The following is a 12,439-nucleotide window of genomic DNA, read 5'->3' on the forward strand; positions in this document are numbered from 1 at the left end:
GATTTTGAGACATCTGTTTTTGAGTTTCCTGCCTTCACCCAAAAAGAAGTTCAGAGGCTCCAGGAAAGACTCCAGGGTAATGAGCTTTCTAAAAACAGGAAGCTGTCACATGTCATGCAGAGTTAGAGACTCGGCTGATCAGTCAAGGAACAATTGAGAAGTTTTGTTTTTTCATTCCTCCACACCACAAATAGCAATATGTTAGGAGCACCTTGTGAGAATCTCTTCACATTTGGTACAGATGTCCACTTGGACTCTGGGATGAACTGATTAGTCTTTGAATGAAAACGACTGATATGATATTAATATAGCCATATTGGCATACATGATTCTTTCATTTTGCCAAGTATTACACTTATTAACATATTGATAAATACTTTTAGCCTTCACTAAATTCCAATTCCGATTCCCATTTTTTTGGCCAATTCTGATTTGCATTTTTTTTGGAAGTGTGACCTGTCAATACAGATTTTTGCAGATTCTGATTTGCTTTCTGAGAACTATAACTGACAGCATTTACGAACCAAAATCAACTTTTCTTCAGTGCAATATTTTATTTTCATGGTGTTTTTTTGTGGTGTTTTTGCAGCTGAGAAAGCAACGGTGTTGACCAATCTTGTCACTAACTAATGAATACTAAAACTAACTGATGCTAAATCAGACAACTCTCTAAAACACACAAAGTTAAAGTACGACCTGAAGCTAACCTAACAACTGTCTAAAGTCTAACTAACCTACTGAGTACTATAAACATTATCTTTATTAAGTTTATCCTATTTTTTATACTCTGCACTTTTCTCCTTTCTTGGTCGGGAATACTGCATGTGCAATGTCTGTAAAAACAAGAATTTCCCTCCAGGGATAAATAAAGGAATTCTGATTCTGATTCTGATTCTGACATAGAACTATGTACTAAGTAAGTATCTATGCTAACATTACGGGGGAAACAAGTCATTCATATTTAATACATGTAATCCACTCCAACTCCGTATAGCTCTCAACGGTCAGTAAAGTGCCAAAGCCTCGGTTTTGTAGGAGGGAGGGGTGGGGTGGCGGTAGTGGGGGTGGGGGTGGGGACGCAGGGGGTGGGGGGTGCATGGGGTGGTTGGTGACGTAAGCTGCCTCCAAAACATCACCTGCCTCCAGCTCGGCTGCTCACTGAGTTCAGCTGTAATAGCCCCCGGTAGTTCCCGAGCAGCCGGGAAACCAGGGAGGCTGGGTGACTGTACGGAGGAAGCATAGTCCTAAGCACAAGCCCACGGTTCACCCCCAACCAGTTCACGTTTCCAACAAGTTCTCCCCACTCAGCGACACACCCGCTGAGAAACCAACTCTGGTAATTGGCAGCTCTGTAGTCAGAAACGTGAAGTTAGTGACCATAGTCAAACGCATTCCTGGGGCCAGAGCGGGCGACGTTGAATCTTATCTAAAACTGCTGACTAAGGATAAGCGTAAATACAGTAAAATAATAATACATGTTGGCGGTAATGACACCCAACTGCGCCAGTCGGAGGTCACTAAAATTAATGTGGAATCAGTTTGTACATTCGCAAAAACTATGTCAGACTCCGTAGTTTTCTCTGGACCCCTACCCAATCTGACCAGTGATGATATGTTTAGCCGCATGTCATCATTCAATCGCTGGCTGTCGAGGTGGTGTCCAGCAAACAATGTGGGCTTTGTAGATAATTGGCAGACCTTTTGGGGAAGACCTGGTCTCATTAGGAGAAACGGCATTCATCCCACTTTGGATGGAGCAGCTCTCATATCTAGAAATCTGACTGAGTTTCTTATTAAACCAAAACCCTGACAACCCAGAGTTGAGACCAGGAGGCAGAGTTGCAGTCCTACACGCCTCTCTGCGCTTTCATTACAGTTACCCACCCAATATCCCATAGAGACTGTGTCTGTCCCCCGACCACTTAAATTAATTGAACCTCCACAGCTACAACAAACAGGAGAATTAAATGTGGACTGTTAAATATTAGATCTCTCTCATCTAAAGCTGTACTAGTGAATGAGTTAATATTGGACAATAATATAGATTTATTTTGTTTAACCAAAACCTGGCTTCGGCCAGAAGAATATGCCAGTTTAAATGAATCCACTCCCCAAAGTCATGTTAATACTCACATTCCTCGCAACACCGGCCGAGGAGGTGGAGTTGCCGCCATTTTTGACCCAAACCTATCATTTAGTCCCAAAGTCAAAGCCCAAAGTCAACTACCATTCATTCGAAAGCCTTATTCTTACTCTCTCACACCCCACCTGGAAAACAATACAACCAATTTTTATTGTTGTAGTGTACCATGCTCCTGGCCCATACTCTGAATTTTTACTGGAATTTCCAGAGTTCTTATCGAGTCTGGTCCTTAAAACTAATAAAGTTATTATTATGAGTGATATCAACATCCACGTGGATGATAGTAATGATAGCCTTCGCGCAGCATTTATCTCTCTCTTAGATTCAATCGGCTTCTGTAAGGGTGTACATGAACCCACTCATTGCTTTAATTACACTCTTGACCTTGTTCTGACATATAGTATAGATGTAGAACATTTAACTGTCTCTGAACAAAATCCTCTTCTGTCTGACTATTGTTTAATAACTTTTGAGTTTATACTATTTGACTTCATACCACCAAGAAAAAACTCCTACACTAGATACCTGTCTGATAGTGCTGTGGCTAAATTTAAAGAAACAGTTCCATTGTCATTAACTTCAGTATCATGTCCCCATACGAGTGAACAATACAATAATCCCTCTCAAATCGACCATTTCGTGGACAGTGCTGCAAATTTACTAAGGACGACTTTAGACTCTGTTGCTCCGCTAAAAAAGAAACTCATAAAGCAAAAGAAACTTGCACCCTGGTATAATACAGAGGTTCGCAAATTATGTAAACTAATTATGTAAACAAACTATGTACCCCAGTCCTTTAAAGTAGCTGTAGTCAAACCTCTCCTTAAAAAACACACACTTGACCCAGAGGTTTTAAGCAACTACAGACCAATATCTAACCTTCCATTTCTTTCCATGATCCTTGAAAGAACAGTCGCCAATCAGTTATGTGACTTTCTTCAAAATAATAACTTATTTGAAAATTTTCAATCTGGCTTTAGAGCTCATCATAGCACAGAAACAGCATTGGTCAAAGTCACAAATGACCTCCTCCTGGCATCAGACAAGGGATTTATCTCTGTCCTTGTACTGTTAGACCTTAGTGCTGCATTTGACATTTACTGCACAGATTGGAACACCTAATTGGCATCAAAGGAACTGCACTAAGCTGGTTTCAGTCTTATTTATCAGATCGATTTCAATTTGTTCGTGTTATTGATACGTCGTCCACACTCACAAAAGTTAGTCATGGAGTTCCCCAAGTTTCTGTCCTTGGGCCAATATTATTCAGCCTGTATATGCTCCCCATTGGTGATATTATTAGGAAACACCCCATACATTTTCATTGTTATGCGGATGACACACAATTGTACTTATCAATGAAACCAGATGAAACAAATCAGCTAGTCAAGCTTCAGGCATGTCTTAAAGACATAAAAACCTGGATGACCAGCAACTTCCTACTTCTCAATTCAGACAAAACTAAAGTTATTGTTCTGGGCCCCGAACACCTTAGAAACAAATTATGCAGTGATATTGCATTGCCAGATGGCTCAGCCATGGCCTCAAGCTCCACTGTAAGAAATTTAGGAGTTATCTTTGACCAGGACATATCCTTTAACTCGCACATAGCAAATATTTCAAAGACCGCATTCTTCCACCTCCGCAATATCGCAAAGATTAGGCACATCCTGAGTCAGAAAGATGCAGAAAAATTAGTCCATGCATTCATTACCTCTAGACTGGATTACTGTAACTCCCTTCTATCAGGCTGCCCCAATAAATCCATAAAGACTCTCCAGCTAATCCAGAACGCTGCAGCACGACTACTGACAAGAACCAGCATGAGAGACCATATTTCTCCTGTTCTGGCTTCTCTACATTAGCTACCTGTAAAATTCAGGATAGATTTTAAAATTCTCCTCCTCACATATAAAGCCCTGAACGGTCAGGCACCATCCTATCTTAAAGAGTTAATAGTATCCTATTATCCCACCAGAACTTTGCGTTCCCAAAATGCAGGGCTACTTGTGGTTCCTAGAGTCCTCAAAAGTAGATTAGGAACCAGAGCCTTTAGTTATCAAGCTCCTCTACTATGGAACCATCTTCTGGTTTCGGTCCGGGAGGCGGACACCCTCTCTATATTTAAGAGTAGACTAAAAACTTTCCTCTTTGATAAAGCTTACAGTTAGGGCTGGCCTAGGCCGGCCCCTAGTTATGCTGCTATAGGCTTAGACTACCGGGGGCCCTCCCATGACGCACTGAGCTCTTTCTTCCTCTCCCTCTCCTTCTGCACACATTCATGTCCCATTAATGCATATTACTAACTCAACTTCTTCCCTGGAGTCCTTGTGCTTTCTTGTCCCGCAGATTCCTATCGATCATGACTGGATCTCCTGTTGCGGTCCTGCTGTCGTCCTGCTCAAAACCTACTGCAATTACTACTGTTTAGTCATAATCTGATTTAAATCTGTTATGACTCAGTACAGCTGCTACCATTATTATTACTACTAACAGTACTATCAGTAACCCTACTAAATAGCTATTTAGATTGATTTTCAACAGATAAAAGTAGTTTAGGGGTTTAGTCACCCTGACAAGGAGCTTAGCTTAGCTTTAGCTGCTTTTCCTTTGCTAGCCTCTTCAAACTGCGCATGTTTAGCTGGTTGATGGTGTTTTAAGTGTCTGATTAGGTTTGTTGTACCAAACGTTTTTGTTGTAGTCCCCCACGGTTTACTTTGGCCTTACACATATTATGAATTGCAAGCTTTGTTTCTTCTTCACTCCCAGCTGGTTAGCATGCGGTGACTTTATTACCTGAGCCACTGTGCGTATGATGGGTAGTGCATGTATAAAACAGACTGGCTTGGAACCAGAGATACGGGATACTGACCAGGCGCCCTGCAGACTGGTCCGAGAACACTGAAAACTGACCAGTTCCGTTCCCTGGCTGGTTGATAGGTGCATCTCTATTTAGAATATAGCGTAATTAGGACTTTGTATCGATTAGACACTGAAATACTATACAGTATCCTTCTCTATACAGGTGTACTTATTTATAAGTGAGTGCGACTTGTTTTTAAAGTTGTTAAATGAACTTTTGTGCTTGTTGTTAGAGGAAAAACAAAATGTCATTTTTTTCAGTTCTGTAAACAGCAAAAGCAAAATACCAGCTCCATTGTATTAGAGGGTGGAGGCGAAATCTGATGGCTATCTCAAAGCCTGAACAAACAAAATCAAGTCTGTCTGCATGATTAGAAACCATTCATACAACTACTTGACTCTTCCCATACTTCCCAGTCTTACTGAAGTGTACGTGTATCCTGCAGGCTCGTAGTAAGTTGACCCAGATTCAGGACAGCCAGCAGGAAGTGTCTAAAAGCATTGAGCAGTACAACAACACCTTGAATGGAACACATGGAGGAAGTATGACCAACCTTGCTGACATGAGTGAAGGCTTTGACAGAGAGAATGGAGGATTCCCTGCCATGGTGAGGACAGCACAGGTAAGGATCTTTTTTAGAACTCTGCTTTTACCTCCCACATTCTGAAGGATAACATATCTGAGACCTGATGAAAGGGCTTCTCACTGACACGTTTTCAACAAGCTAGGCTCAAAGGAAAACGGTCTCATGCACTAATTGGCTGTCAGCAATGTAAAACATTTCTTTTTTTCTTTCTTTTTTTAAAAATCTTTTTTCTGTCTTTGTGGTGGAGTGATTAATACGACAAATGCCCCCCCCCCCCACTCCATTAGCCGGCTGATGTGCCCTTGAGCAAGGCACTTAACCCCCCAATATGCTCCCCAGGCGCTTGACGCTGCCCACTGCTCCTGTGTGTGTTTCACTGCATGTAATTTGCTGGGTGTTGCATGTGTGTTCAACTAAGGATGGGTCAAATGCAGAAGACATATTCAGTGTGTGTATGTAAAAATATATATACTGTCAATAAAGCTGATTCTTCTTCTTCTTCTTCTTCTTCATGAAATGTCTGATACATTGTTTGGTCAAAATATCACACGAATGAAGCATGACCTCCCCGTTTTACCCCCTCTAAAAGGCCCTTTTCAGAACAAGCTTTAAATGCTAACGAGCCACTTCACGCCCGCCCCTCTCTTCCGCCCCTTCTTCTTCTCTTACACTAAAGAGATGGCAATGGGATTTAGGAGACAACCCTCAGAACTGCACCCCCACCTTCCACAATTTCCTGGGAACCCAGGACATGAAGTGGGAAGCCAACATCAACTCCATTCTCACGAAGTCCCAGCAGAAGATATACTTTCTGTGGTAATTGAGGAAACAGGGTCTGCCACAGGAGCTGTTGATCCAGTTTCAAATCTGTTCTCTGCTCATACATTACAGTCTGGATTGGAGCAGCCACAAAACAAGACAGAGTCAGATTGCAACGTCCTGTAACAACAGCCAAGAAAACCATTAGAGTCCCTATGCCCAGCCTCCAGGACTTGTACCCCTCATGGACTATGAAGCAGATCTCACACACCCTGGAAATACTCTTTTCCAACTTCTCCCCTCCAGCAGGTGCTACAGAGCCCTGTACTTTAGAACAGCCAGACTCGGGAACAGCTTTTTTCCTATTTCCATCACTCTCATAAATAACTGACCTGCACCCTTGCCATCAGCCTGCTGACATTCTGCGTATGATTCAGTGGGCTCACACCAGCAATTTTGTGTCTTAATCAGCCTATACTGCAAAGATAATGATTGGTCTAAATTAATCTACCATACTGCACTTTATGTATATTGCACATTGTTGTATATTATTGTCTTTTCACCAGCTGTCTTTTCTCAGTAAATAACACGCCTACTGTAACATGTATGATGTTGTACATGTATGTATGTTTTTCTGGTATTGTATACAAAATATGACCCAAGCTCATACATCTACAACTGATGCAATTAAGTGGCTAGAAAAGAAAATGTTCCAGGTGTGTGTGGTAAGGCTATGTGAATGACCCATTGAAAGCTGATTGTATTGTGAGCTTAAGAGTAAATGAGCCTACTTCTCACTCGATTTATTACCTCAGTCGCTAGTTTCAGGTGTTCCTCATTACAGAATGAGGTTCCTTTTGTAAACGATGGTCCCATTTAGAGTTAAATTGACGATGAGGCAGACTTCATTGTCTGCTTTGACAAGTCACTGCCACATCGTACTCCCAGGTTCTCATTCAGTCAGTTGGGATAGAGGCATAGATATGAGCATCCTCACCAGCTCTACCGCTTGGCGAAGGCTAATGCCAAACTCAAGGCTTCAGAAAGATACTCCACAAACCAGTTGGTTACATCACACATCTTGGTCCACCACTCAATATACAGTCTATGGGATGACCACTTGAATACTTGTCAGTACATTCAATACATTGAATTAAAAACTCCTCTTCTATTTCTTTTTTTTGTCTTTTTTCCTTACCACAGGAGGATCCATTCAAAGTGAAGCCATCTGTGTTAAACAGCCAGCCTCAGGAGCTTCCCACTGACCCCTTCCACTGTGAAGACCCCTTCAAAACAGACCCATTTAAAGGTAAAGGACCATCTTAACTTTCTCTCTCCCTTTCTTTTTTTCAGGGTGTATCTTACTCTGTTCCTCAGGATACACTATATAGACAAAATGAATTACACCAACAGGGAATTTAACACTGCATTCTGAATACATACACAGTTTTGCAGCTATAACAGTATCCTGTCTTCTGGAAAGGCTTTCCACAAGATTTTGTAGTGTTTCTGTGGGAGGTTTTGCCCATTCTGGCTGTAGTGCAATAGTTAGGTCAAGCACTGATGTTGGATGAAAAGGTCTGGCTTGCAGTTTCCGTCCCAGTTCATCCCAAAGGTGTTTAAAGGGGTTGTCTGTATGGACCTTGCTTTGTGCATTGGGGCACAGTCATGCTGGAATAGCAAAGGGCCTTCCCCAAACTGTTGCCACAAAGTTGGAAGCATAGCATTGCCCAGAATGTCTCTGTATGCTGAAGCATTAAGATTTCCCTACACTGGAAGTCAAGGGACCTAGCCCAACCCTTAAAAAGCAGCCTCATAAAGAGGTGTGTCTGGATATTTTTGCCTATATAGTGTATGTTTTTTCAGTCATTTTGTTTTGTCTTTCTTCCTTTTTGCTCATGCATCTCCTCTCCTCCTGTCTCCTTGCTGACTACTCTACCAGTCAAGTTTGGACACACCTTATCCTTCAGTGTTTTTTTTTATTATTTTCAACATTGTATATTAATACTGAAGACATCCAACTATGAAAGAACACATATGGAATTATGTATTAAACAAAAACGTGTTTAACAACTCAGAATATGTTACATTTTAGATTGTCCCAAAGTAGCCACATTTCGCTTTGATAACAGCTTTGACAAGGTAGTCACAGGAATGGTTTTCAGTTCACAGGTGTGCCTTATCAAGAGTTCATTTGTGCCATTTCTTGCCTTCTTAATGTGCTTTAGACCATCAGTTATTTTGTGTAGATGAAAAGTTGGTAATGAGTCAATCTAGTAGTTCTGCTACAGCTGCTGTAAAAATCCTTATTATGGCAAGAAACACTCAGTTAAGAAAGAGAAAAGTCGTCTTTACTTGAGGAAATGAAGGTCAATCAATCCATTCAAGAACTTTGAATGTATTCCCAAGTGCAGTTGCCAAAACCATGAAACATTATGATGAAACTAGCTCCGTCCCACAAATGGAAGACCAAGAGCTGCTTCTGCTGCAGACGATAAGTTTATCAGAATTACCAGCCTCAGAAACCGCCAATTTACAGCACCTCAGATTAGAGCCCCCATAAATGCTTCTCAGAGTTCAAGTGGCATATTTCAACATCCGCTGTTCAGAGGAGACTGTGTGAGTCAGGCCTTTGTGGTCAAATTGCAGAAAAGAAGCCATTACTTTGGAAGAACAACAAGCAGAAGAGACTTGCACAAAGAATGGACATTGGATCAGTGGAAAACTGTCTTTGTCTGATGAGTCCAAATTTGACATTTTTGGTTCCAAACGGCTTATCTTTGTTAGATGTAGAGAGGGTGAATGGACGGTTCCTAAATGTGTAGTTCCCGGTGTGAAGCATGGAGGAAGAGTTGTGATGGTGTGGGGGCGCTTTGCTGGTGACACTTTTGGTGACAGACAAACTTGAGGGCACACTTAACCAGCATGGCTACCACAGCATTTTGCAGTGACATGCTATCCTATCTGGTTTTTGGGAACAGGATTTCTTTTCCAACAGGACAGTGACCCCAAACACACCTCTAGGTTATGTAAGGGTTATCAAAGAAGGAGAGTGATGGAGTGCTGCATCAGATGACCTGGCCTCCACGATCACCTGATTTAAACCCAGTTGAAATGGTTTGGGGTGAGTTGGACCAGAGAGTGAAGGAAAAGCAGCCATCAAGTACTCAACATGTCTGGAAACTCCTTCAAGATTGTTGGAAACCCATTCCAGGTGCCCACCTCGTGAGGCTGATTGAGAGAATGTCAAGAGTTTGGAAAGCTGTCATCAAAGCAAAAGGTGGCTACTTTGAAGAATCGAAAATATAAAACACACTCTACATAATTCCATATTTATTCTGTCATAATTTCAGTGTCTTCAGTATTAATATACAATGTTGAAAGTAATAAAAAATAAAGAAAAAACATTGAATAAGAAAGTGTCTTCAAACTTTTGACTGGTAGTGTAGGTGATCATTGCTGTTTATCTTTAGTGTGCTTTCTTCCAGACAGCTCATATTGGTTTTAGCTTGAGTTGCTCTCTGATTGTCTTCTATGTCCTCATCCTGTTTTCCTTTTTGTTTTCCTCCTGCTCTTTCCTGTCTGCTGGATCCCTCTCCTGTAGGTGACCCTTTCCAAAATGACCCTTTTGTAAAACAGCCATCAGCATCCACAGGTATTTATTTGGGGGAAAGGAGCTCAGTTTATTTCCTTAAGAACCAGTCAGACTACCTTTTAATATAAATATTACATTTTAAAAAATCTGTGTTTAAACTGAATTGCTGCTGTCAGGCTGTTCATTCAGTAACACCAAGGTAATGCTAGTGTGTGGACCTTGACTTGGAATTATGTTGTTACACATGAACATAACACTTAGTGTTGACTACTGTACTCCTACAGCAGCTTTTTAGAACACAATTCAATGCAAATATAGAATTTTATCATGTGTCTGTGAATTTATCCATAATGCGTAAAGTGTGCATATATTGCCAATCTGTGTGTAATTTCCCACACCTCTCATTTATCCATATTGTTGTGCATTTACATGCACACAACAGCGTTAGTATAAAAGTGAAATAAATTAGTCTGAGACTTGAATAAGTGATTCCTGAGTTATGTCCAAAATAACTTCTTGACACATCCAACTTAATCAGTGATCAAATTATCAAAACACAAACCATAAACTACTTTTCTGCGCAGCATCATAAATCAAATAGCATTATTTTTGCTAAATATGGCTAAGTATAGCACATGTGCAGTGTTCTCCCCCACCATGTTTTACCTAGGTCTCAAGAGTGACCTGGACCTGTGGTAGCAGTCTTGTCTTTTGTTGACATGTCTGAAACAGAGGTGTTATTTTGACTTCTGTCACACTTCCCCCTGTAGTGATATTGTGAAGTTTCACTTCTCTACTTAGTAGTTGAAAATCACTAATAGAAATAATCGTTTTCACACGGTAGTTAACCCCATGCAGTTACTCCACAGTATACAATCCATCATTGCTTGTTTGGTTCATGCCTTTGCTTCCTTTTTCTTTTATATCAGATTTCTGATAATTCAAAGCAATATCTATTGGACTGCAAATGTTTCGTCCTAGAAAACATTTGTGTCAGACCTTGTGGAAATCTAATGCTGTTTGCAAATGAAATAACACTGATATCTAGCATCTGTAATACAAAGAAGTGGTGACTGAACACCTCCTGTTTTTATGATTTTATGATTGCACAACATAGACTGCTCAATTTTGTGAGCCTAGACTCAATATTATAGAGGCTGCTGATTAGAGTAGAATAGAATGTCTTTTTTGTCATTGTACAAAGTACAAGATTGAAATGCAGTCCTTAAAGAGCAAAAGAAACATCAAGAGAAAAATTAAAAACAATAAAAAAGCTGCATCTGAAACTATATAAAATGTGCATCTAAAACTATAAATAAAAACATTCAACCAACAAAACATTCACATTCTGCAGGTACTGCACAATTCATCAATATTGTACAATGAGTATTTACAAACTACTGAAGCTTTTCAAACTTCAAAGTTTATGTCAGTATACACTGTATGCACTTCTCTGCATTTAACCCATCACTGACTGAACACACACATACAACATGCAGTGAAACATACAGGAGCAGCGGTCCCAGCGGCACCTAACCAACAGTTGGTTAGGTGCCTTGCTCAAGGTGCTGAGTCAGGGGGAGAGCGTTGATTAATCCACCCCCAGCTAAGTGTTTTCCTGTCGGTCCGGGGGGATTCAAAACCGGCGACCCTATAGTCACAAGCCGCTTCACCAACCTCTTGGCCACAACTGCCCCTTTTCGCTGTGTTCAGGGCAGTTACGGCTCTGGCATGAAAACTGTTCTTAAACCTGTCAGTTGGTGCTTTCAGTGCCATGAACCATCTGCCCGAGGGCAGCAGTTCAAACAGAGGTTGACCTAGATTGGTCTCTGAGAATGTTCTTTGCTTTCCTGAGCCAATGGGAACTGTACAGATCTTCCAGGTAGGGAAGAGGGCAGCCAATAATCTTTTGCGCTGTGATGATGACCCTCTGGAGTGCTTCCCTGTCTGCAGCTATGCTGCTAGAAAACCACACGCAGATGCAGTAGGACAGAATGCTCTCTGTGGAGCAACGATAAAAGGACACAAACAGTTCCTGTGTTAGATTGTTCTTCCAGAGTATTCTCAGGAAATGCTATCTCTGTTGGGCCTTCTTGACAATGACAGTGGTGTTGACACACTGGGTCAGGTTGTCCTGTATGTGGACACCCAGAAACTGGAAGTCAGAGACCCTCTCCACACAGTCCCTACAGATGAAGAGGGACTGAATGTCCCTTTTTTTTCTTCCCTGTAGTCTATGATCAGCTCCTTAGTCTTGGTGGAGTTATCACATCACTTTTTTAGTGAGTTACTCAGGTGAGTACCATGAGATGGTGTTTGGTGCTCACCCCATATGTAGCGTGGTCTTAATAAGTGCAGTCTACCTCACTGTTCTCCTCAGTGTCACCTTAATGTCCTCTGCTTCAGCTTCCTGCATGGTGGATGATGAAGATGCTACAGATGCACCTCCCTCTCCTTGGTTGAGCCTCCGATTAGCTGTCTCCACCCACAGGT

At 41.3% G+C, this 12,439-nt stretch overlaps 1 protein-coding gene across 3 annotated transcripts in view; it reads left to right on the forward strand.

Moving 5' to 3' along the window:
• Window positions 1-12,439, forward strand: part of LOC124060222 (epidermal growth factor receptor substrate 15-like 1) — a 68,581-nt gene that overhangs the window by 21,427 nt on the left and 34,715 nt on the right. For all 3 annotated transcript variants that reach the window (XM_046390895.1, XM_046390894.1, XM_046390896.1), the window contains 3 exons: window positions 5,452-5,628; window positions 7,555-7,660; window positions 9,956-10,006. In XM_046390895.1, the coding sequence (XP_046246851.1) occupies window positions 5,452-5,628; window positions 7,555-7,660; window positions 9,956-10,006 (334 nt within the window). The remainder of the gene's footprint in view (window positions 1-5,451; window positions 5,629-7,554; window positions 7,661-9,955; window positions 10,007-12,439) is intronic.

The sequence above is a fragment of the Scatophagus argus genome, chromosome 6 (assembly GCF_020382885.2).
Source record: "Scatophagus argus isolate fScaArg1 chromosome 6, fScaArg1.pri, whole genome shotgun sequence".
Lineage (NCBI taxonomy): Eukaryota > Metazoa > Chordata > Actinopteri > Scatophagidae > Scatophagus > Scatophagus argus.